Here is a 26,132-nt window from a genome sequence, read left to right as displayed (position 1 = left end):
GAGCCTTGACCCTTAAAATATCCCTGGTCTCAGATTGACTGAGTACTCAACAAAAGATGTTCCCACACACATAACTGAGGATACAGCTGATAGTCAGGATTTGAGATAAAAGGAATTTATATAAACATAGGTCAATAGACATCTAGTGGCTGATTTTTAGAAGGATTTGTTTAAGCCCACAAACAAGGTCATATCAACCAGCCCTACTTCAGAGTCTACCACCTCCAGGCAAAAGAGGTGTTAAACCTAAAATTACATTCAATTAGGCAATTAAAGCAGATTTACACTGTTACCACTAAATCAAGCATATAGGGGGTCATTACGACCTCGGCGGTAAAAGATCGCCGAGGTACCGCCGTGCTGAACCGCACCGCGTATTATGACCGCTGGCAGCCCGCCGTCCTTTTTCGTACGGAAGGCCACCAGCAGCCATACTGGCAGACAGCAGAAAAGTGGAGGTTGCTCAACCTCCACCGCCACGTCAACAGAACACCGGCCACTGAATGACGTCCCATGATTCGGTGTGACGTTGTTCTGGTGACTGTGTTCTGGTGGCGGAGCTGCCCCCATGGATCCCGTCCCCTCCCGCAGGATCAACGGACAAGGTAAGTTGATCTTCTGTTAGGGAAGGGGGTGGGGGGATGTTGCGTGTTGTGTGCGTGCATGGGGGTGTGCATGTGAGAGTGTAGAGGGGGTGAGTGAGTGTATGCGTGCGGGGGTGTTGTGTGTATGGGAAATGTGTGCGGGTCGGATGGTGCGCATGTCTGTATGTGTGCGGGTATGTGTTGGGGTGTATGTGAGCGTGTAGGGGTGTGCATATGTGCATGTTGGGTTTGTGCGTGTAGGGGTGTGTATATGTGCATGTTCGGGGACGGGGTGGGGAGGGGGGTTGTGGCACCTTTTGGGGTGTCAGGGGGGTGGGGGGGTGGGGCGAGGATTCGTGGGGGGTAGCAGGGGTGGGGAAGGTATTCCCTGGCACTGATAGTGCCTACCGCCATGGATCTCATGGCGGTTCCCAACCACCCGAGATCCATGGCGGTATGCAGGGTCCTGATACCGTCGGCGTTCGTCACTACCGCCGTGCTGGAGACCGCAATCTCCAGCCCAGCCGTCTTCACCGCCATGGCGGTCGGAATGGTGAAGTGGCACCGCCGCGGTCATAATTCAAATTGTTTTTTTTTGCCGGCCTGTTTGCGGTCTTACCGCCGCTTTGACACCGACCGCCAGGGTCGTAATGACCCTCATAGTGTTTAGTTCACCAAATGCCGAACCACACAAATCTGTTTTCTTCATATATCTCACCAAATCATACACAGATGAAGAGTAATATCTGGATTAACCTTGGGTGGACTTTGATCCTCTGACAAGTACTTACCAATGGCTGGCCATGAAGAACCTATAATATTAGAGTAAAACCCATTAGAGCAGTAACTCTGTATAAAACTTCATCTCATGCTGTAATCAGACATGCAACATTACATCGTTAGTGAAGTTCTGTTCAAGAGATCATTCCAGCATTTACCTATTTCGAAAACTGTCCTAAATACCTTTACAGAGTATTTTAAAATCCCCATGAGGAGGCAATGCATGATGCCTAGAATATAATGTAAATACAAAGTGAAATCACAACATCCTTGCTCCATTAAAGGCCATATTTATCCTGATTCTTTGGTCATGCTCAAAAAAAGATTTGTTGTTTATAATGGGCCATGGTACAGTCACTCCCTTATGATGAAACGAAATGCTTTGATACAGCGGTTGAAAAAAGAGACAATGAGCATTGCAACATTTTGGCATATTGCAAACAGTCTTCAGACTGGATCTAGTCGGAAAAGATGGATGAGGTTCTTCAAAATAGTCCTGAAAAAATATCAGTAAAAAGGAAATGGTCACTGAGATAAAAATAATTTCCATTGCTGACATACACTACTCTCTAGATGCAACACCCTGCCATATTAACGCTGGATAATTGTATGTCACCACTGCTTTGTATATTTTGGCTCCGCCCTTCAAAAATATTTGTGGGAATTACCATTCGATGAAACACATTTATTAGGCTCACATGGATGATGCCCTTGAAAAAATTAAGAAGAAAGATGGATACATCCATGGTATCCCTTTATCAGTCTTTCATTTCAGTTTCTCCAACAAGTATGGCAGGGTACTGTTCCTATTAGGCAGTCTTATTAAAATATGAGGCAAATGACAAAAGACTCGTTCTTTCAGAAACAAGGCTTTCAAAGATGCAATAAAAGTTGTTGAAGGGCCCAAGTTCTCGAGGAGCCTCTGCTAAATCAAAACAGTGACTGTGCCCATTCTTCCAGATTTCGTAACACCTTTCAGAAGAAGATAACTGGACAGCCTTTATCTGCGGAGGACAACAACTCTAGCGAAATGGGTATTATCACCAGCTCAGTAAGGCTATGGAATCAAGCTCGTACATCACAGAAGCACAAAGTCAACAAACAGCACATACTGCTTCTACTAGAACAGATTCGCTGTCGCTCTCTAGTAAACAAAATAGCAATAGAAGAAGTGCCCAGTGCTTCCAAATCATCGCAAGTGCCTTAGCTTTAAGATTGATGGTAAGAGCTATCCATTCACAGTTTTAACCTTCAGCATAAAATCTTTCCCAAGAGTTTTTACGGAGTGCCTTATTGTTGTGGTGACTGCTCTCAGCTATCAAGTATACAAGTGGCTGGTTAAGAGGAAGGAAACATGTCAATGCCTGCCACACGCCCGAACAACAGTTACTCTGAATCAACAATTGGGGTTCTGCATCACTGTCAAAAATTCCCATCGGGAGCTAGTATAGACTCAAAATTCCCTGGGTGCAACACTGATTACCCATTTGGCTGAGGCATTTCCAGCAGTAGTGTGTGTACGGGGCTTTCAGAGACTTGATTTGAATTTCCCAGACATAACAATTTCTCAGAAAAAATAACAGCACGTTGTTGGGCATGACAGCTTGATGCATACAGTTCGTATCCAACTCATGCCTGAAGATTCGTCATTTGCAAGAGTGTTAGTCTTCACAATAGGTGCAGGCTTCTGGGGATTGGAAAGATCTAGTGTTGTCATCTTAGATTGAGCACAAACTTGAGTGGCAGAACACTCGCAATCTCACTACAGGGTGATGCTTTACAAATCCCCAGCCTCGCATAATTACAAGGTTGGACGCCTTGCTTCACAGACGATGAGCTTTTACGTCCTGTTTCACAATTCAGGGAAAGTGGAACAATGAAAAACAACAATTTCACATCAATATGAGACTGAAAGCAATGATTCTGTAGCTAAAAGCGTTCCAGGCACATGTTTTTTTGGGGGTAGGGGAAGGGTGGAATGTACTTAAACCCAAAGGCCGCATGACAACGATGTGCTGTATTGGGGAACTGGGACGATAAACCTTTCCTACTTCTATCCTAGATTGCACATGTAGCACTGAGCTCTCTAGCACCACATACATTTCCTGGTTGAGCACCTTTCAAATATAGACAACTTTGTAGACCTCAGTAGACACAGTCTGGACATACAGTGGAGGTTGATGCTGCCCCACAAGCAGCGTGACAACTGTGTGCTATATTGGGAAACTGGGAGGAATACCTCTCCTACTTTTATTGTAGATTGCACATGTGGCACTGAGCACTCTTAACACCACATATATCTCCTGGCAGAGCACCTTCCAAACATTGACAACTTTGTAGACTTGCTCCGTAGATACAGTCTGGACATACAGTGGAAGTTGATTGCCAAGATCTTCAATTCATGCTTATTAAGGTGGGCTCACCATGCGCACATCTGGTTGGCACTGCCCAAAATCAAAATGGTCACTTTGAGCCCAGGTTCTCACACTCCCAATACCAGGGCAAAGCTCTGTGGATTAAGTGGTCAGGGATTTGCATTAGGCTTTCTGCCTCTCTTACTGATTATTGCAGTTGTTTGCAGTGTGCAGCATTCACCAATGACTCTGATTTTTGTTGCTGCACAATGGGCCTGTCAAAGTTGGTACTTGAAATGTTATGTCAGCCCAAACTTCTTGACAATACAGGGTGGTCAAATTTACCACACTAGCTTGTGGTCATTAATGCTAGCTGTTTGGCTCCTGACGTTTTGCAATTTGGAAATCTAAACTCACCATCACAAGTGCATCAGTATTCTTAAGGAAGCATGGTGCTCAACAACACAGGCTTGTTATACGGCTAAATGCAACTACCGTGAGTGAGCCTCTGTTGATCCAAGCACCATAGAGCCCTCCCTTAAGCAGTCCTTGCCTATTCTTGTTCATATACACTAGTCAGTAGTATGCGCCTACTTACTAAAAAGGCAGCCCATTTCTCTTTAGAAAATCCCTGTCATTAAAACCTTCCTGAAAGATTTGAGATATTCTAGCTAGAGTACCATGTGCTGCTATTTGGGAATTCAACATTAATTTAATAAGGCTTATTAGGCCATCTTTTTGAGACACTACCCATGGTCACAACGGATACTAACCTGGATTTTTTTTTTTTGTAACAATCACTTCTTGTGCAGTTATTGCACTACCATTTGAAGAACCTTTCATTTTGGTACACAAAGTTGTCTTATGCATACATCCGCAATTCCTTCTGCAGGTTGCATCAGCTTTTCTCCTCAATCAAACCATTGAGTTTCCTGCATTCTTTTGTAACTCATCAAGTAGAGCACAAAGGGTGCTGTGTTCATAGGTGTCAAACAGGCTTTCATTTATTATATAAACCAAAGCAGACCAATACGAAAGACAAAATAGCTGTTTCCTTTTGACGTACACATTTTGGGGGAAAGCATTTTCTAAAGAAGCCCTAACCAGGCCAATTGTGTGATGCATTCAGGTTGTTATGGACTTGCAAAGAGACCACGATACTTTGCTTACATAAAAAAGGAGGCCACCAACATTTTCCTTGCCAGTATTCCACCCACTCTTGGCAAAAGGGAGAAACATGGTCTCCGCTCACACAGTCACAAAATATTACTGTGTTGACTTTCAGGCTGGAAAAAAATACAAGTTGATCAAACAGTTTAAAAGCATTATTTACTACAGCTTTTTCTACTTCCTGTCTATCTCATCCCCTGGAGGGTGGGGCTTTTAGGCTGAAACACAACATGTGATATGTAACAAATAGTACAAATGAAAAATGCTGCTTAACTGTAACAAACTCTTTGCAGCTTGTCATTTTGTAGGTTGACGTGCACCGCCCAACTCCCCTGTGATAGAAATCCGAGGGCATGCTGCATCTGTTTTACTAAACAGTTCATCGTTTTCTTTATATGCACAAGCACAAACACCTATTTTGACGGGGGAAAATACCACAGTCTACTGTGTAGTCTGTCTGCATACCGATGCATTGTAGATTGCTTACATAATCATAAATCATTTTCGAAACTGAAACTTAAATCTTGAAATAATGGATTGTAATATTGGGAACCCAACACTAGATGCCATGATGCTTTTTAGTATGTGACTATATAATCAACTCCGTTAGATGCAGGTCAATATAATTTTCCCTCTAAAGTACTTGTATGGTGTCACTGAAATCATACGACAAACAAGTTCTAAAGATTTTAAGTAAAATGAAGAGGTTTTAAGTTAGCAGTTACAAAAGTTGGAAAGCAGTGAACACTCGAGCTCACAGAACAGAAGCAGTGCAAAAAGTTATCTTAAACTTTGCTTCTGCTCCTTAAAAACTCAAATCGTCTCCAAATGTCCTTTTCTGATGTTTTAGTATTTATTGTATGTTTAGTCAGTATATATGGAATAAAGTAACATCTGCTGTACATTATAAGAATATTGCAAGTCGCCTAGGAGTTCTATGACTATATAAAGGAATTAGGCGAAGGCTAAGTTCTTATATAATGTTATGGAACTCCGAAGTGACTTGCAACACCCTTATCATGTACTGCAAGGAGTACTTTATTCCTTATTTTACATGGTCACAACATCACCTCTACTGCAAACTACTTAATTCCTTCGTGCATAGCTCTTTCATATAGAAAATAGAGCATGTTTGCACACATAATACAAATAGAATATCTAGTGCAAAAATAAACATATCAAAAAAGCCATTGAATATTTTTGCAAAAACATTAGAAGTTCAATACAATTTTTTGTAAAAAGGGCACAGTAGAAGCATGCAGAAAGATTCTAACTTTTTTTGTAAGTATCCAATGTCTACTTTCTGCTTGTCACTATACAGAAAAACAGAGCAGAAGGAAGAAAAGCAAGGTTTAGTTTTTCTGTAAACAGCTGCTTTAATTATGCTCTGTGACCTGACCTGCCTTTCTTGTCGGCTGCTGGCTCTCGCAGCAGGCATTGTGACATCAGAACTCGACTGTAATAAGTGATTACTGCAGGGTTCGGACGTCATTTCATTATTATCCGTGACTGAGGTTGCCAATTATAAAGACATTAGAGACAGGCTTTTATACAAGGATTGCTGAATTCCATGTACTAACGGAATATTAATTTTTCCAGCAGACAATACTTGATGGCCAATGAGGCATACCTGAGTACTTCAAGTGATTAGTTTCTCCTGAAAACATATACTCTTTTGTGTCAGCTTTATACATGTCTTCATCTCCATCCTACCTTTATTCACATTGGTGCCCTCTGTGGGATTCAAGTAAAGATGTAGCTTCTTTAGTGCACAAACCATTTAAGCCAATGTGTTTGTGCAACAGATTTCCTAGAATGAAAATCTACTTTTGTGTCTGTTTAGCTCGCCCATCATAATTTGCATTAGCTCATGCACGTATGCCTCCTTATGCTGGGATCTTCTGTCTGGTGATAGAGATAACAAATACAGTTCTTACTTTTTTTAAAAGAGTAAACCATGTATAGGAGCCCCTGTTTTTGGTCACTTGAGGGCTTTATGTATTATATGAGGACTTGATGCTTTGCACAGGACATTGCCGGTCAATTGGTTGCCCCCACCATGAACTGCGAACATTGGATAGAGAAGCATGCACCTTACCTTCGTTGTCCTAAGGTGTATAGGGGATTAGAGACTGTACATTTCTATCAGATCTACAGCAATTCAAATGCTGGCTTCTGTTAGCTCTTACTGGATAAATGATCTGCTTATATTTTTACTTTTTGGTTGCCCTAACTTGTTTCTAATAACTATAACTGCCTTGCATCTAATTTGATGTAGGCTGTTCTCACCACTCTTCAGACCCACAGCTCCGAGGGCTAAAATAATTGTAACCGGTTTAGAGGAGGCATAGTGAGATCATTGTTTTTCCTTAAAGGAGCCTTACTCAATCTTCCTCAGTAACACCTTTGTAAGGGAAGCATTACAAACTCATGTTTTCCAGAGCTCTGCTGTTCTCCCTGGAAAGAGTACCTCCTTTCAGAGTTCTTCATATCGACATGCTGTAACTCAGCATGTACAAGCTCAGGTTCCTCCAAATGTTTATGTCCCTTCCATTAGGGCAAAGGGCAGCATCGGTGGCCGGCACCCAAAGCACTAACATACTGCACACATTTGTAGAGTGCCAGAGTGGCCCACTCAGCATTCTTTTTGCAAGCAAGAACCCCTAAAGTCCTCATCCAGAATTTGTTTTAACTTTTGCTTAGGAAATTGTCCCCAAACTATGTGTTTACAGCCAAGCTCGGCCTTTGCAGTCAGATTCTCAAACAGTTGGAATGGATGGTCAGTAGACCAAGAAAAATTACCTCCAAGGCGATGCTGGTGGGCTTGACCTTTACTCTTGAGCATTCAAACACCCGCTGGCTATTCTTTCTTAGCAAATGCGGTGTGGCGGAAAAAACATAATAAATCAGAAAGTTAGTAATGCATAATTACCTTAGTGTGGAGGGGAAACTCGAATGCCGTAGCATAGAAACGTTTTCCAGTGGCAGTGGTTTTTTTTTCATGAAGCATTGCTGGCATGCACACAGTTTGACAGTTCTGAATCAATTGTTACCAGAAGACAGAATGGACTAAGAGATCTGTAATCCCCATGAAAAGTAGGTTTCCTTATGCTTGGATCTGCCACATTATAGGTGCTAGCATGGCCTCTGGCACTTCTATTTTTTTTCTTCTTTTATTTATTACAAAAGATTTAAGATTTAACAACGCTACTGCATCAGCTGAAAACAAAAAGATGCCTATCACGGAGAGTTGACCGAATAACCAGGCTGTGTAAAATCAGGTAACCACCTAAACAGTAGGTTATCGGAGAGCACCTGTACCTTGGAGAACATCACAGACTTCGTGTCAAAAGAAAAACGAATATTATTTAAAAAAAGCTGAACATGAGCAAAGTAGGCGTGTCCACTCCATAGGTCCCACTTCAACCCTTAGGTACTACAGGTGCGTGAAAGTTGCCCCTACCTCACCAGAGTGAAGAGTCTTCCATCCAAAATGACCTGCAGGCAGGCTGGAAATAGTATAATGTCCTGAACCCTCAGTGCCAAGAATTCCTACATCAAAGTCTGCATTTTGTTTCTCCTCATAACCCTGTCTATGCTATAATCGGGGAAATACAAAAGACCCTTACTAATGCATTACCCCTTGCCGTTTCCACTAGTTCATCCCACTTAGTTGTGGTGATTCTCTAGTTTATTGTTGAAGGCAGCATTCGTAATGCATAGAGCAGCCAAACCAGAATTTTCACAGCCACAGAGAACGTGGTGGTAGCAAAGTTTGTGTACACCATCGAGGATAACATTTCTCCTCTTCCATCTCTTCCACACCAACTGCTACATAGCTGCTTTGAATCCCCCCTCCCAAGGACATGCTCAGCCCATACGAGTTGGCATTATTTTTTTTTCAACACAGCTGAAGAGCTATTAAATCAGATCAATGAGTGTAACAAATTGTTGAGAGGGGTTACTCCCTGTTCTCATCTTTTCTCCTTGCATCCCAGCTGTTTTCACTCAAACCTCAGCGGATCATGCCTCCATCCTTCTGCAGGAAGAGAAATTGGTTTTGGCCAAAGCAACAATCTAGAGGGTCCCAGAGACAGAGAAAGGCAAGGGCTGTTATTCCCGTTTTTGTTGGTGCCCAGAAATATATAACTCTTTGCTCCGTAAATGTCTTCCTGCAGAAGGATAAATTCAAGATGTTTACTCTTGCCCAGATTCTTTCTGCCGTGGATCAGTGGGATTGGAAGGTGTCTTTGGACCTTCAGGATGTGTGCTTTCATGTGCTTAGTCTGTCCTCCTCATGCTTCATGTTCATTGGCGCATGTGGCCCTGAATTGGAGCCTTAGCTTTCAGTGGGCATAAGCAGCATCTTGAAGAAGACAGCCATGGACCCTTATTGGTGGCTGGTGGACAGCAACCTGTCCTGTTGCAGGCTGTTCTTCTTACACCAACCAGAGGGCTCAGTAGTGACAGATGCATTATCTCTAGCTTCAGGTGGTTATCTGATTGAAGTGGAGATCAGGAGTCTCTGGTGGTGCAAAAGTTGCAAATCAGACTTCTGGAGCTTTGTGCCATTTGAAAGGCTCTGAAAGCCTTTTTCCCATCCATCAAGGGAGGCCTGTATAGGTCTAGTGGACACCTCAACCGCCATGTGGTACTACAACAAGCAGGGCAGCCTGGAATCTTAGACCTTGCTCCAGGAAGCCCAGCACATTCAGACATGGTTGGACCATTCGGGGGATCTCCCGAATAGCCCACCATCTGGTGGGATGGCTCAAGTCAAGGGCATAAGAGTTCAGCAAATGTCAGCTGGCAGACCGCAAATGCAGTCTTTATCAAGTGGTAGTTTAACACATTTTGCCCAGTGGTGCATGGTTTGATTGGTTCTTTTCTCCACCAATGAGAACGTGCAGTGTCGCGATTACTGTGCTGTGGAGTTTCCACAAGAGGGATAACTGGGAACTGGGAGACACATTCAGTCTTGAGTGTGGCTCAGGACTTCTGTGCGCCTTTGTTCTTCTGCCTCTACTACCCAGAGTTCTGAAGATCTGGGCAGACTGTGCTTGGATCATCTTGATGGCTGTGGATTGGGCCTAGAAAGTGTGGTACCCTTTCTGGGCATTTGTACTCTGATCCGTCTACCGCTTTGTAGGGGCCTCCTTTCAGCAATTCTGCTGCACCTCCATGCATGGAGTTTGAGCAGTGAAAGCTGAACGGTTTGATTTACCTTCTGAACTAGTGCATATGATTCTTGCACCTGCATAAAAGGACGCAGTGTCTCACCCACATTAAGTGGCATCCTTCATCACTGGGTCACTCCTCACTACAAATGCAAGTCTGTGATGGACCTGATACAGGATGTCCTTTATTGTCTGTCCTTTAAATTTAACTACTCTATTCTCTATTTTATTTAGAACTACTAGGAAATACCATTATATAAACTTGGGTGTGGCTGGTAAGTTTATAAAACACCTCATAAAGGTCAAAGGCTTCATTAGGACCCTCTCGATTTACATAGTCGCTATCTTTCTTCTTCATCTGTGCTTGAGAAAAATCAAGGGCTTTTGTCAGGACTATCGACCATAATAATTCTTTACTATCCCTAGCAGACAGCCTGTTATTAGTCACATATGTAGGCTTCTAAAATGATTATAATACGCGTGGTGACATAAGTAAATATGTGCGCACCTGGGGTGCTCCACTGTGATCCCTATCAAAAGTTCTTCCTGGAGTTTCTACTCATGTCTGCTTAGAGCATTAGGCTGCACATTCTAAACTTTCCAACCTGAGACAGGGCTTCTTGCCAACTTACTTTGTTCCATCAGTGTGGCACCTTTATCTGGTACTCGTGCTTCACGATAAAACATTACAAAAATTCACTGAGAAAGATTTGGTTAGGGGGCTGTATGAGTCTCTTCTAAGGTTACGTGCTAATCTGTTATATACTAATTGTGGTTACAATTTTAAAAAAAACGTACAAACCACTAAAATTCCAAAATATTAACAATTCAGCCTTAACCCTTCTTCCCTCGTCAAATCCATTGATAATAACTAATGCACATTACACGAGAGATGTCATGGAAAAGTACATGATATATCACTGTGAAAACAGTACAGATTATATCACTATTCTGCTCCAGCAAGAAGTCTTAGACATAGAGAACATGTGTTAAAGGTTGTGCAGCATTGCCCATCATCCTTGAGGCACAATCAAAGGTCAATACAAGTGGCAATGAAATAGATTCATCTGTTTTCAGCGTAAGGCAAGCCTAAAGTATAGACATCTAAAGTCGATGACTGGTGTTGATTCAAGGATTGGCAGTAAAATGAGAGGAAACTGGGGAGACAAGTGCTGATTGTAACTGTAGTGAGTTGGCGAACTGGAAATTCTCTGGCTTGAATGAACAGATGTGACCCCTATAAATTAGAGTAAATGGAAGACTAGATCCAGTTTTGTCAAGATCTGTTAAAATCAGTAAGTATCATGTAGGATGGTAGGATAAATTCTAACACCTCCATCATAGCCATCCTAGCTGCATCCAGCTCAACCAGTAAACAACCCACTCATCTGTTGTTAATATTGTGTTGGTTGCACGTTTCCGAATTCTAAGTACAACGTAAATCTTTTAAGTATGCTTTTCAGTGGGAAACATCTCTTTGGCCCAAAAGTGAATGGTGCCTGGCAGTAGTTTTAAAAAGACACAGTACAGCACAGTCTGAGCACGTTTACACTAATCACCAATATCTACTTTTTATCTTCTTTCTCACGGTCAAAATTGAGTGTTGGTGATCATTTCAGGGGCAACTAGCCCATACTGCACCACTACACGAGCAGACACAGCACTAGGTTTCTGTGTATTAAACAAGTGACTTAAGAAGTAACACCTGCTCTATAAGTAAATGTGGCCATTCAAGAGGTGAGCGCTTAACCAGCCATTGAAGGTGGTACACACCCTTTGATTAAAACACTACAATAGGAGTAAGACTGAGATTGCTTCCTATTAGTAGTCAAATATAACATCATAGAGAAGGGTGCTAAACACCATTACACAATGCCTCAGAATTATTTGTTAAGAAAACCTTATAGGAAGAAAGAAAGAACACCTGCTTTACTACTAAAATAGCTAATGGTTTACTCTGAAAGGGTCCAAAGAAGAGCCTAGGGGCAAAATTCCCAATTGAGCACAAAACGTGGACCTGCTAATTACAGATAGCACAGGATGTGGTAATCAGCTATGAGATAATATGCACATTGTCCATGTTTTACATTCGGAGGTTGCAGATTGGCATTTTTCACTATTTACCTTATGATTTACATTATGAGTTTCGCCAGGTTACATATGGTGAAAATCAGCAAGGTTGCTGTTTGGGACAGTGTGGACAGGTTGCATACAGGTTGTAATCCTGTGTCGAGCCCCAGTGGAAGTTTGTACTTAAAACTGATTATCTGATGGATTGTAATCAGAATGTGTATTTTTTGCGATTATAATTCACTTAAACTAGAAAGACAAGTATGAAAATTGTCTATATTTAGGTGGCAGGATTTATCCACTGTGCAGGATTTCGTTTGGTTTTAATGCATCTTATTTTTTTTCATTGCACAAACCAGTGACATTAAGGAGGAGATTATATAAGATTAATTCAGTTCCTTTCAAGAATAATATAAAAGAACATAACTCTTTACTTTATTGTTTAATCTTTTGCCATCATGACTTTGGAAAACCTTCTTGATGAACTCTGTACTTCAAATAGTTGTGGGCAGATCGAAACACTGGTTTTGTTTTTTATTTCTCAACTCGGTAAGCTGCACAAGGGCACTCACTGGTAAGCTATGGCTGACTATTATTATTGCATCCTCAGTGCGTGGCTAAAACTGGTATCACCATGCTGAATACTTTATTTCACCATTTACTTTCAAACGTAACTACTAAAAAACTACGAACATGCACAGTTTTAATATTGTTGACATTTATCTTTTTGTAATGGAATTGCCATTTAGACAAAGAGCCTGTAACCCCAAATATATGTTCAGAATGTTTAATAAATTAACAGTTTGTGTGCCCCAAAACATCCCTTAAGATTGGATAAATAATGCATTTGCTTAGAATATGAGTGGTTGTCTTATTTTATTTGCAATTATGTTTACTGTTTCCAAGCTGGTCTGGATATTGACTTGTACCTCTTTTAGGTTCTGCATTGATTTAGAAGAATTTTGACCATATTGTTCTAAAAACTTTAGTCTGTTATGTGACACACCTGGCATCCATGCCTCTCATTTTTCTTATGCAGTTCCAACAGTACCCAGAAAACTTCATCTGTCTTCAGTCGTGTTTGTGAAGTTCGCCGGGAAAAAGAGGCCAAAGGCCATGCTCTCACTCCAGTCAGGTATTCTTTCAAACCTTGGTGATCAGTTTTTATTATTGTTTAATCTTTAAAAAACTGTCTCCATTTGTGTCCCTTATATTCTGAAGGCTCTATTAAATACAGCTGTTGCTTGGATGTAAATGTTTTGTAGGATTAGCCAAGCCCAGTTTGAAGTGTAATAATAAAATACAGAAACAGACAAAGCTATAGATGGTATATATCACTAATTGAGCAAGCAACATTTGTAACTTTATGGGACTTTAAATGAAGATGGAATAGCTGCAGCCATGTCAAGGGACCATATTCTAGCCTTAACCCCTAATGTCTTATTTTGTGATAGTGTAGCTTTTCACTTTGAATCTGCTGCTACTAAATAGTTAAGTAGACTGTATTCCCATGATTTCACTGTTTGCTGTTATGATTGTGAATGTGTAATTAAAGCAGTGCTCAACTTTGTTATGCCAGGGCATTTGAAAACTAGCCTAGTTCGTCAATCAAAGCATTATCTATTTTCATTGATTGTTTGTATTTGGGTCACAGGGGGGACCCATTTGGTTTCCCAGGCACTCAGGATGATGATGATGAGATGGGTGAGAATCACAGAGCATGGCAGCGACAGCAGCGCCTAAAGCAGATATCCCGTGGGCAGGTTATGGTTACTCAGCCTACCCAGGAAAAGTCTCATCAAGAACAGTCCTCATCAGAGGAGGAAGAGGCTATGGAAGTTGAAAGTACACAAAGGAATACAAGTGCTCAAGAAGAAGAGAGAAGCAGTCGCGAAAGGCCAAGTGACCATATTTCTGCTAGGCCTAGCCGTGAATGCCAAGAGTTATTGCAAGATCAAAATGATAATGAAGTCCATATGCTGAAGACTCCCCTATCTGTGCTTACCGGTGTATCAGCGGCCACTCAAACTGAGCAACGGTCTGGTGCCTTGATAGATGTGGGGACAAGTATGAATAGTCAAATATGCAAGAGACAAGATGCCACTGTGCAAACTGAAAAAGAACTCATGAAAAAAGAAAGTGAGCAAAGACATGCTAACCCCCGTGGAGACGATACAGAATCTGTGCACAGCCAGGTGAGAGTACTTTAATGAGTGTAGTAGCCTCCTTAAGCTCTACATAGAGTGTTTGGATACCTTTATGTTAAGTACAGAATTTAGACATTTGTGGTACAATTACTTAAAACTAGTCGGGCCATCAGTAAATGGAATGGCTAGTCTGCCTTTTCTTCAGAGAAACCATGTTTGTTGAATGTTGTCACTTTTTTGGGGTCCAGACAAGACTGCTATTTTAGGTGAAACTTGAGTCCATTGTGCACTAACGTACCTATTACCTACCAAAGTGCATCCTAAATTGAAAAAAGCAACACAATAAAGGAGGGCAGATTGCTTTGGGAAATTTGAAGCTGAGTCTGGACATGAGTAAGCAGTCACCCACATGGATGCCTTGTTATTTTGGTTACCCTGCAGCTGGTATAAACCCATATCAGTAGGGATTTCCTTGATTTAATTTTTTTGTGTTTTTGATTATTAAAGTAATATAGGCTGAATGTTTAACTATCACCTGTGCCCACCTGCCCCCAGTTGTGTCTCTTCTGGCCATGGGGCAGCTTGGCTAAAAAATAGAAGCATAGACAGTCTGTCACCTGGTTGGAAATAGGGGCATTAGGTGATAGAGCTCACAGGCACTTAGTAAAATGCGTGCCCATCATCCCTTTCCATTCAACTACAAAATGGTCAGAAAATGTTTAAAGCCAGTTCTCAAGAAAGTCATACTTCTGCACTTGCAGGTTTACTACCTCGCATGACGGTTATTCCTAGGTTTGAAAAAATCAGACACTTGAGAAAGTTGATAGAAATCATATGTTTAATGCTACAATATCCAGCACATGTTTGGAAAATATATGAAGTGATATATTAAGTACAAATTGCCATTTCAACAGACCAGAGAATCACCCTCTTATTAGTTGCAGCATGAAATGCTAAATTCTGTACATTTACTACATGTATATAGTTTGTCTCAGTACAATAAGTGATGTAATTCACATGATCAAACAGAAACTGCTAATAGACTCTAATGAGCAGGTGCCAGGCTGTTCTTGTGGGAACAGTACACAAAGACTTTAAAGGGATACAAGTAGCTGTGGTAAAAATGCTGTCCACTAAATCTGCAGATCTTGCTTTGTTGTGCCAACGTTAATACAAGGCTATGCATACTTAATCAGTTAGGCTATAATGTGCACTGTACAACAGGGAATGGTATGGTACTATATTTAAAAGAAGTGTAAATGTGCAATAATGCTAAGGCTTTAGTGTCTTTTAAACAGGCATAAAAAAACATTCAGAAATTTTAATACACTCAGTTAGGTATATGACAAATTACATCCTCAATCAAAAGCTTCGTCAGTTGAGACTTTCTAGGTGTGCTTCAGAAAATGTTGATGGGTTTGACTTTCTGGATAAGTCTTTGCTTTGGCATTTTTGCTGCCTTAATTGCCTGTTGTCTTCAGTTGTGACTGCTTCAGGCACATTTTCTTGCCTCCACAGGGAACATATTGCCCCCTGGAAAAGCCCCATGCCCTGAAGCCTCATTCATTTTGGGAGTTTTAGGGTCACCTTCCCACCAAGGAAAGGGAGTTACTGCCTCTGTTTAGCACATTTTTGGCACATTCTGTCACCCTTGGAACCTTTCAGTGCTTTCTTTCATGCACAATCTTTTTTTAATTAAGTCAGAGAGCAAAATACTTAACAACACTAAAGCCAATTAAAATTAGTTTTCATTTCTGAAGGTAGTACATACTGTTTGTCAGATCACGTTCATGGAGCCAGCTGGATCTACTGGACCACAGCCGTGGGGACTTGGGTAGTTTCCCTCTGATATCTCATAGTCTGTCCTACTGTTGTACTGCAAACTGGGCCAAGTACAACCTATTCATTACTTGACTGTCGGTGTTAGCGATGGCAGGCAGTCACAGTCTGCTGATGGACATTAGTGTGGGAGCAGTAGGCTCAGAACACAATAGACAATCAGTGGTGCAGTTGATTATCAAAAAGAACAGATGATAGACTAAGATGTGGGCCTGAATCCATTGTTTTGTGCCCACTATGCCAACCCAATTTGTACCCATCAAAACATGCAGATCAGTCTTGACCTGCTCCTCATGGGCACAGTCCAGCCGAAACTGCCAGGCCAGGTTCTTCCTGGACTGGAAACAAGCATCCTGGGACTGGTTTCGGGATATTACCCCTCATCAGCCAAGGTAGCTGGAATCCAGTGCCACAGTGAGCCCAAGACCCACGTCTGGGCATGCCCAGCCCACTTAGGGCAGCAAATGCAAAAAGAACAGATAATGAACAGAAGGCTGAACATTGTCAAACATTCGCTCATGGCCAGAGATCTGGGCCTGAATCCATCGTTGTTTTGCCCACCATGCCACCCCAGTTTGAACCCAGCCATATTCAAATCAATCTTGACCCTGCTTCCCATGGGAACGGTCCTTCCTGACTGGAAACAAGCATCATAGGACCAGTTTCGGGGTATCACCCCTCATCAGCCAGGCTTGCTTGAATCCAGTGGCACCGTGAGCCTTGGACCCACGTCTGGCCATGCCTAGCGTACATAGGGCAGCAAATGCAAAAAGAACAGATGATGGATGAAATGCTGAACAATGTCAAACATTCATCCCCAGTCAGAGATCTGGGCTTGAAGCCATTGTTTTTTGCCCATAAATCACACCAGTGTGGGCCCAGCCATATGCCAAACAGTAAAACTTAATACTACACAAAAAGTGCTCAGAGCCTCAGGTTTATGCACCCTCGGTGAAGATACCTCCTTCTGCTAACTTCCCTTAAATGAAAAGTAACACTGTGTGGGTTTCAGCACAGGTGCAGCTTTGCCCTTTTAGAATGGTAGGAATTAACAGCACTCAGTATCTCAATGTTGGGCTCATCTGTATTCAAGGCTTGGGGTATGCCATGTGTTAGCCTCTCACTCCTCAGTCCTGATTTTCCCACAGTCATGGAAAGACATGGTGCTGCTACACCCATCCTTGGAAGAGACGTGGGTTGGAGCAGTGTCCAGAAGCAGTGACAGCTATCCCTAGGTGGTGGTTTGCTACTGAGCACACTGTTGTCCTCTTCGGTAGGCAAACCCATAGAAATTCCTCTGGACATTGCTCAGCCAACCCAAGACTACATCCTTTAGATACTAGACAACATTAATGAGTTTTTCTCGCCTAGAAGTATAAAGGGAGCTATAGAACGAAGAGAACATATATAGTGTAACCGCAGTGCTGGGATTCAACTTGTTTATATCATCACAAATCCCCAAAATATCACTGGCAGGCAGTTGTTTCTGTGTCGAAGTGGCAAGAGCATGTCTCGAGCGCTCCCCCTCCCTATATGCCTGGGCTGTGGCATACTTGCCGCGGTAGAGGCATGCTCTATCAGCAACATCATGGAACTCAGATAACAATGTCCTGATCTGATGTGTCATTTTAAGATCATCCACACCGCCCAGCTGGCCGTCTAGTTATTTGAGTTCCTCCTACAGGTGGGTAGATGTTTATGCAGGGAGACCAGTACTCCCCCACTGCTGGACAGGCAGAGTCCATGAACTGTGGCTTTAAACGCCTCTCACATAGTGGCCAGCAGAGGCACAGAGTCAGCATCTCTAGAAATGAAATCAGAGATTTCTGGCTGAAGTTCTTTCCGAAACTGATTATCCAGAAGTAAGCGCGGGGATAATCGCCAGTTCATGCCATTGGGATGCTGAATAGAAATAGACAGGACGAGTAGGACTGGAGAGTGATCAGAATATGTACGTGCAAGACAAGAAGCCTCCCTCACCCAAGAACCCACTCCCCTGGAGATAAGCCAGTAGTCCAGCCTGGACCACCTCCCATGCACTCCTGATTGAAAGGTGCTTTCTCTTTTCATCCTGTGGAGTGGTCCCGAAGCGTCAAGCAGGTCATGTTCCTCCATGATGCACTGGAGATGCCAGGCAGCAGTACTGCGATGCATGGGAGGGGTATGGGATTGATCAATAACAGTATTTAAAGTTATGTTGAAGTCACCGCCATATAACTATAAAGAGGGGCCTGTGGCTGTAATGTGGCCCCAGAAGTAGTAAAAAAAAGCAGAGTTATCTGTATCGGGCCCATAGCAATTAACAGTTGTGATGGCATGAGAGTGCAACCTTACCCACCTAATCGCATCAGGAACACTGTGGAATGTGCGGCACCCCCCTGCAGATGACCACAAATGTCCCCCGAGAATAAGAGGAGTATGTGGAAAATTGTCTATGGGAAACCCACTTGCACGCAAAGGTTGTACCAGTGGAGAGACCTGTAGGAAGCTGGCTCTGTGTATATACTATACCAAAATGAGGTATATTGAGTACAGGGGTTCTCCAGTGGCTTAACAGAGGCTAAAGTAGATAATACTAATGCTCTCTTTTGTGGTAGTGTGGTCAAGCAGTTAGGCTTATCAGAGGGTAGTGCAAATCATTTGTTGTACACACAGTCGAGAAATGAGGCACACACTCAACGACTAACTCCAGGCCAATGTTTTTATATAGCAAAAATATATTTTGTTACTTGATTTACTAGAACCAAAAGGTATTTGTTGCAGGTAAGTACTATTGTAAGTAAGTATTAAACTTATGCATCTAATGTACTATGTTGGAAAGTGCCACTGTTGGCATGGTTACCCCCCACTTTTTGTCTAGGGTTGATGCCAACTTTGATTGAAAGTGTGCTGGGATCCTGCTAATCAGGCCCCAGCACCAGTGTTCTTTCCCTAAAACTGTACCTTTGTTTCCACAATTGCCACATCCCTGGCACACAGTTAAGTCCCTTGTAAAAGCTACCCATGGCACCAAGGGCCATGTGGCCAGGGAAGGTCTCTAAGGGCTGCAGCATGTATTATGCCACCCTAGGGGACCCCTCACTCAACACATGCACACTGCCTTGCAGCCTGTGTGTGCTGGGGAGGAGAAAAATACAAAGTCGACATGGCACTCCTCTAAGGATGCCATGCCAACAAACCACTGCCTGTGGCAAAGGTATGTCACCCCTCTAGCAGGCCTTGCAGCCCTAAGGCAGGGTCACTATACCACAGATGTGGGCATAGCTGCATGAGCACTATGCCCCTACAATGTCCAAGTCCAAGACATTGTAAGTGCAGTGAGACCATATTGAGTATGTGGTCTGGGAGTTTGTCATTACGAACTCCACATCACCATAATGTCTTCACTAAGCACTGGGAAGTTTGGTATCAAACTTATCAGCACAATAAACCCACACTGATGCCAGTGTGGGATTTATTGAAAAATGCACACAGAGGGCATCTTACAGATGCCCCCTGTATGTTAGCCAAACTGCTAGTTTAGGACTGACCGGTCTGTGCCAGCATGCCAATTTCAGACAAGTTTCTGACCACATGGGGTGAGTGCCTTTGTGCACTCTGTGGTCAGAAACAAAGCCTGTCCTTGGTGGAGGTGCTTCACACCCTCCCCCCTACAGGAACTGTAACACCTGGCTGTGAGCCTCAAAGGCTCAAGCCTCGGGTTACAGTGCCACAGGGCACTCCAGCTAGTGGAGTTGCCTGCACCCGGACAAAGCCCCATTTTAGGTGGCAAGTCCAGCGGGAAAATTAGGGAAAACAGAGGGGAGCCTCAGCCAGGACCACCCCTAAGGTGTCCAGAGCTGAGTTAATCCCCCCCCCTTGCAAAATGCTCCCATCTTTATTTAGAGGATAGGGACCAATAGGATTAGGTTTGTGCCCCCCTCCCTAAAGGGAGTGGGCACAAGGAGGGTGTAGCCACCCTCAGGGTCAGTAGCTATTGGCTACTGCCCTCTAAACCCTAAAACACCCCTAAATCTAGGGCCTCCCTGAACCCAGATCCTCAGATTCCTAGCGACCTACTAGAAGAAGAAGGACTGCTTAGCTGAAATCCCCAGCAGAGAAGAAGGAAGACTACAACTGCTTTGAGCCCAGCCCTACCCGCCTGTCTCCTGCTTCTAAGAACCTGCAACAAATACAGCGACATGTCCAGTGGGACCAGCGACCTCTTCCAAGCTACAGAGGACTCCCTGGCACCTACAAAGGACCAAGACCTCCCGTGGACAGCGGCCCTGTCTGAAGAAAATGAAGACAAGAAGCAACCAAGGACTCCCACCTCACTCCGGATGTGTGAGTCCTAACCCATGTGCAACCGACGCCCACGGCCCGTGCCCAGGTGGTCCAACCGGCCAGAGAGGGTCCCCATGCGTTTGTGAGCAAGTGCCCACTCTGGGTTCACCTCTCCACTCCTCCATGATGACGCCTGCAGAGGGAATCCCGAGGGTCCCCCTGACCGCGACTGCCCCGGACGAAGATAACCCAATGCCTGAAGATCCACTGCACCCGCAGCCCCCAGGCCTAGGAGAAACCGACCCCCGGTGCAGCATCGTCCAGCAGGTGGCCTTCCTTCCTGTTGAGCCAGTGGTTTTGCCCGAGAAGTGCCCCTGGACCTCGTCTACAGCCTCTGAGCGGCCCCTGGGGTTCCTCATAGACCAGCATTGGAAACCCGACGCCCTGTTTGCACTCTGCTCCAGCCGCCCGTGCCGCAGAGGGTGCGTGTTTGGTTCCTACTTGGGGCCCCTCCAGTGCTCCTCTAAAACCCCCCCCCCCCCAGTCTGCCCTCCAAAACCACGGGTACTTACCTGCCAGCAGACCAAGTTCTGAGTGCCCCCTGTCTCCATAGGAGCCCATGTTAATTTGGCTCCCCTTTGTCCTCTGCACCCAACCGGTCCCTTGTTGCTGGTGGTGGGTGTTAGGGGTTACATGGAACCCCCAAACGGTGGACTACTTAAAACCCAGAGACAGGAACTGTAAGTTGTATACTTACCTGCAAAACTTTCTTCTCCCAGGAACTGTTGAAAAATGCACTGTGTCCACTTTTAAAATAGCTTTTTGCCATTTTAAGAAAAACTGTATACAGTGTTGATTCCATTCAAAGTCCTAAACATATACATGCAAAGTACCCTATATTTTATGTACTTACCTGCAAACTGAATCTTGAGGTTCTCAAAATAAACTAAGAAAATGTATTTTTGATATATAAAAACAATTGGTCTGGAGTTGTGCTTCTTCTGTTGTCTATGTGTTAACAACAAATGCTTTGCATTACCCTCTGATAAGCCTAACTGCTCGACCATACTACCAGAAAAGAGAGCATTAGTATTATCTACTTTAGCCTCTGTTAAGTCTCTGGGGAACCCCTGGACTCTGTGCACAGTATATCTCGTTTTGTTATAGCATATACAGAGCCAGCTTCCTACATACTAAGTTTAGGTTTTGCAGATAAAAATGTGTACAATAAGTAACACTTTTCAATTTTAAAAGTTGACTGCAATTTCTCAAAAGAACCAAAGCAGTCCTAGGGGAGGAAAAGTGTTTGTGCGGTTAACAGTTAAGTACTTCAGGGGTTAGGATGTCTGTAGATAAAAGTTCAAGTTGACTCCAAAGGTGCACCACCAGCAACATGGGATTGGCCGGGTGCAGAGGTCAAAGTTGGTGTAGGGTTTTCAATGGAATCCTATTAGGACTCGGAGCACTCAGAAGAACACAGGTTGCAGGTAAGTACCTGCGCTTTCAGGACACAGGCCTGGGGGTGTTTAGGTCAGCACCGGGGGACCACTGGTCAGCACCAAACACACACCCTCAGCGGCATAGGGGTGGCTGGGTGCAGGGTACAAACAGAGCCGTGGGTGCCCAATGCTTTTCAATGGGGGGACCCCGAGGGTCACAAAAGATGCTGCAGGCTTTGTCTAGGGGGTCGGTTCTGGAAAACCAAAGGCTGGACTAGTAGGAGAGGTGCCCGCAGGACATTGTTGGACCGCCTGTCGCAGGCCAGGGGGCTGCGGGTGAAGGGGTCTCCTTACGCGTTGGGAATCTTCGTTGGATCAGGTTGCAGTCATGGGGGCTTCTGAATTCAGGCAGCAGGCATTGTTGTCTTGGCCAGGAGGGTCAACCCACAGTGGACTCGAGGTCGGAATCACTTGGGGACCTTCTCTGGACCGTTGGGCCACCTGGACTTGGGCTGTGGACATCGGGTGCAGAGTTGGCAGGGCTCGTAGAGCCAGGCGGTTCTACAGTCCTTTTAGATGGTCTTTCTGGACAGGGCCGCTGTCCTCAGGAGTTCTTGGCCCTCTGCTGGGCAGACAGTCCTCTGGGGGGTTTGTAGAGGTTGCTGTTCCTGCCGGATGCGTCGTCTTTTTGGACCAGGAGTCTTAAGGCTGCAGACAGGTTGTTAGGGTTGGGGCCAAGTCAGTTGTCGTCTGGAGTGTTCACTGCTGGGGGTCAGCTTTGCAGTCCTTCTTTATTCTTTCTTGAGGTCGTTAGGAATCTGGTGAGTAAAGTTCAGGGGTGCCCTTAAATACTGGATTAAGGGGCGTTACAGGGGACAGGGGGCAGTAGCCAATGGCTACTGTCCTGAGGGTGGCTACACCCTTCTTGTGCCCACTGCCTTTAGGGAGGGAGGCACATTTCTATCCCTAATTGGCTGATGTCCTTCAAAACAAGATGGAGGATTTAGCCAGGAGGGGTCACGTCAGCTCTGGACACCTTAGGTGTTTTCCTAATTTTCCCGCCGGACCTGCCGCCAACAGTGGGGCTTGGTCCGGGAGGCAGGCATCTCCAGTAGCAGGTGTGCCCTAGGACACGGTAACAGGAGGCCTGAACCTTTGAGGCTCACTGCTAAGTGATGCAGTCCTTGCAGGGGGAGGTGTGAAACACCTCCAACCAGAGCAGGCTTTGTTCCTGACCCCAGAGAGCACAGAGGCTCTTACTCTATAGGGTCAGAAACTTGTTTGTTAGTGGCAGGCTGGCGTAGACCAGTCAGCCCTACACTAGAGGGTTGGGTAAAATACAGGGGACATCTCTAAGATACCCTCTGTGTGCAATTTACAATGAATCCAACAGTAGCATCAGTGTGGGTTTATTGTGCTGAGAGGTTTGATACAAAACTTCCCAGCCATCATGGTGCTGTGGAGTTCGTAATGACAAGCTCCCAGTCCATGTACTTAATATGGCCATACTGCACTTACAATGTCTACGAATGGACTTAGACATTGTTGGGGCATATTGCCAATGCAGCTATGCCCACACATGTGGTATAGTGCACCCTGCCTTAGGGCTGTAAGACCTGCCTTAGAGCTGTAAGACCTATGGCACAGGCAGTGGTTTGTGGGCATACAACCCTGTGAGAAATGCCATGTCGACTTTGCCTTTTTCTCCCCACCAACACACACAATCTGCAGTAGCAGTGTGCATGTGTTTGATGAGGGGTCCCTTAGGCTCGCACAATACATGCTGCAGCCCTTAGGGACCCTTCCTGGCCACAGAACCCTTGGTATTACTGGTACCTTTTACAAGGGACTTTGCTGTGTGCCAGGGGTGTGCAATTGTGGAAACAATGGTACAGTTTAGGGAAAGCACACTGGTGCTGGGCGTGGATAGCAGGATCACAGCACGCATTCAGTCAAGTTAGCATCAATATCTGGCAAAAAGTGGAGGGTGGTAATTATGCTAGGGTCACTTTTCTACAACACCCAGATTAGTCTCTTGTTACAGAGTGATGTGAATGCTGTGTCTATCCAGATATCCGTTTGTGGAGATTCCCAAGCCCCTTAATGTTCCATGTGATGCATTTATTTGGTGTTCAGGAAGGTATAGTATCTACACTAGTAGTGTTGGGCACACTATGGTGGGTAAAAGGAGTGGATGCCCCAGTGGATAGGCAGACGGTCGGTGGGAACAAGACAGTAACACTGCACAGCTAAAATCACTCAGCAAACAGGATAGTAAAAAAACATCAAACAATGTTTCCATGTTGAGCAAATTGTCGCCATGGGAGGACACAGTGTCCTCCACAGTGGAGAATCATTGCTCTGCCTCCTTCAGTCGACCATCGTGTTTCTCCAGTTTATCCATGATGGAATCTATTCTGTGACACATGGTGTCCATTTTGAACTCAAAAGGCTTCAGGCTTTGTTCCATGGCCATGAGGAGTGTTTTCATTTTCATAGAGTCAGGAGGCCGGTTGGAGGAAGTGCTCAAGGCAGCAGACTGCTTCATCTCGCCCTCCAGTACACGCGCACTGCAAAATGCATCGAATTGTAGTTTGATTTGGTAACCCTCAGATTTACTCATGTTGCTTCCAGTAATGTGATGCCTGGAGTGGCCAGTTCTAGAGTGAGGATTAGGGCATAGGAGTCATTACGTTAGTGTACCAGAATCAGCACCTGTATGCCGTTTGAGTCCACCAAGGAGAAGAGGCGCAGTAGGTTAGTAAGCCAGAGCTCCAGGCAAACAAGCATGTGGTGATAGATCATGACAAGTCTGGGGCCCCAGGCGTGTTAGAGCTTGCAAGGCTATAACTCCCACTAGTGCCGAAAGTCTACAGCAAGAAGTTGTGTGGCGTTCTGGCTGGTGCTCCCACCAGGGTTGCACAAAGGTCCCTTAGCAGAGAAGGGACAGGATCCCCTACTGAAAGGACAAGTTGAGTGTCCTCTAGGGTCAGCGACCCTGCAGTAAGGTCCGTGGATGAATAGTAGAAGGATATGAACCTGGCCCCATCTCACCCCCACAAGCCCGCCACAGGGTGATGGGGAGACATGAGCGGACTCAGCTCCCCCCTTTAGTCACCAATTTTAAAACAATTGAGTCCATTACATAGGCATGAGAGGAGGGCCCCCCTCAGCCTCCCGGACCCCTCAGTCACCACACCTAGTCCCCCAGGTGACCCCACAGCAGTCAACGTGTTTGTGGCAAGGGTGGTGTCAGTGGCTGCAGGCCCCTCCAAAAAGTATCATAGTAAAGCAGTCTTGCACAGCAGCATTATGAGTAGCAGGTGCGCCTACCGCTTGAGTCAGCAAAAACCGAGTCCCCCAGGGCCAAATACGATCAATGTAGAAGGGAGCACTTCCCAGATCTCGGCATCTGCTCCTACGGTCATAGCACCCACTGCCAGCAGAAGCGGATCCAGGAAGGCAGACCCATAGTCCAGAAGCATCATGCGGCAGTAGAGCACATAAAGAAACCAGCACACTCACCAATACAACCAGCAAAGTTCGGGGTCCCCGGGGTCCGTGCACAGTATTGACAGAAGCCACTGCTCAGGCTCGTGCCACAGTGCATCCGGCTGCAGCGCCTTCAGGGGAGCGCCGCAGGTTCAGGTGTCTGGCCTCACGAGCACCACCTCCTTGGTTCAAGCATACTTGGAACTGGAAAAACTCCCACACTTATACAAGTATAGTTGACATAATTATATTCTCTGTCTACACTTCCAGAATGTGTTTGGGTCGGTTCTTCTTTCATATGTCCTTTTCTGGTTGTTTCCCAGACTCAGCTTTTGTGTGGAGTGATGCTCTTCACATTTGATAGGTGCAAAGTGCTCTGAGCGTTCTGCGTTTGGCTGTCAAAGCCACACCATATAGTGATCAGGAAGAGAGACAACAGGCTAGCCACTTTCTAAAGGACTCTTCACACTTACAACAGAACTGCATTCCCACCCTTCACCTCTACCATCCACCAAATGGGAGTATTCAGAGAGACCAATTGACGTCTTTCGACAGCAAAATGACGTCACTGAATTTCCAATGGGAGCTTGTCTCCTCTTTCCCCGCTTCACTGTCTAGCATCCTTCCGTCAGCCTCAGGAAATGTCATCAATACCCTTCCACTGTCTGGGTGAGTAACTTCACCTCCATCTTGTTCACATGAGTAGACTAGGAATTTCCAAACAGATATGCTGTCTCTGGTTCACTCAGACAAGTGTGCCGTGCATAACATGCAAACCATATACACATATGCATACTTTGTGGTTATCAGCGTA

At 44.6% G+C, this 26,132-nt stretch overlaps 1 protein-coding gene across 8 annotated transcripts in view; it reads left to right on the top strand.

Moving 5' to 3' along the window:
* TP53BP1 (tumor protein p53 binding protein 1) overlaps positions 1 to 26,132 on the top strand; it is an 848,450-nt gene that overhangs the window by 520,258 nt on the left and 302,060 nt on the right. For all 8 annotated transcript variants that reach the window (XM_069222604.1, XM_069222600.1, XM_069222601.1 and 5 more), the window contains 2 exons: positions 13,175 to 13,270; positions 13,790 to 14,330. In XM_069222604.1, coding sequence (XP_069078705.1) covers positions 13,175 to 13,270; positions 13,790 to 14,330 — 637 coding nt within the window. The remainder of the gene's footprint in view (positions 1 to 13,174; positions 13,271 to 13,789; positions 14,331 to 26,132) is intronic.

The sequence above is a fragment of the Pleurodeles waltl genome, chromosome 3_1 (genome assembly GCF_031143425.1).
Source record: "Pleurodeles waltl isolate 20211129_DDA chromosome 3_1, aPleWal1.hap1.20221129, whole genome shotgun sequence".
Taxonomy (NCBI): domain Eukaryota; kingdom Metazoa; phylum Chordata; class Amphibia; order Caudata; family Salamandridae; genus Pleurodeles; species Pleurodeles waltl.
Note: the sequence above shows the minus strand (reverse complement) of the source record. Positions and strands in the feature narration are given on the sequence as shown.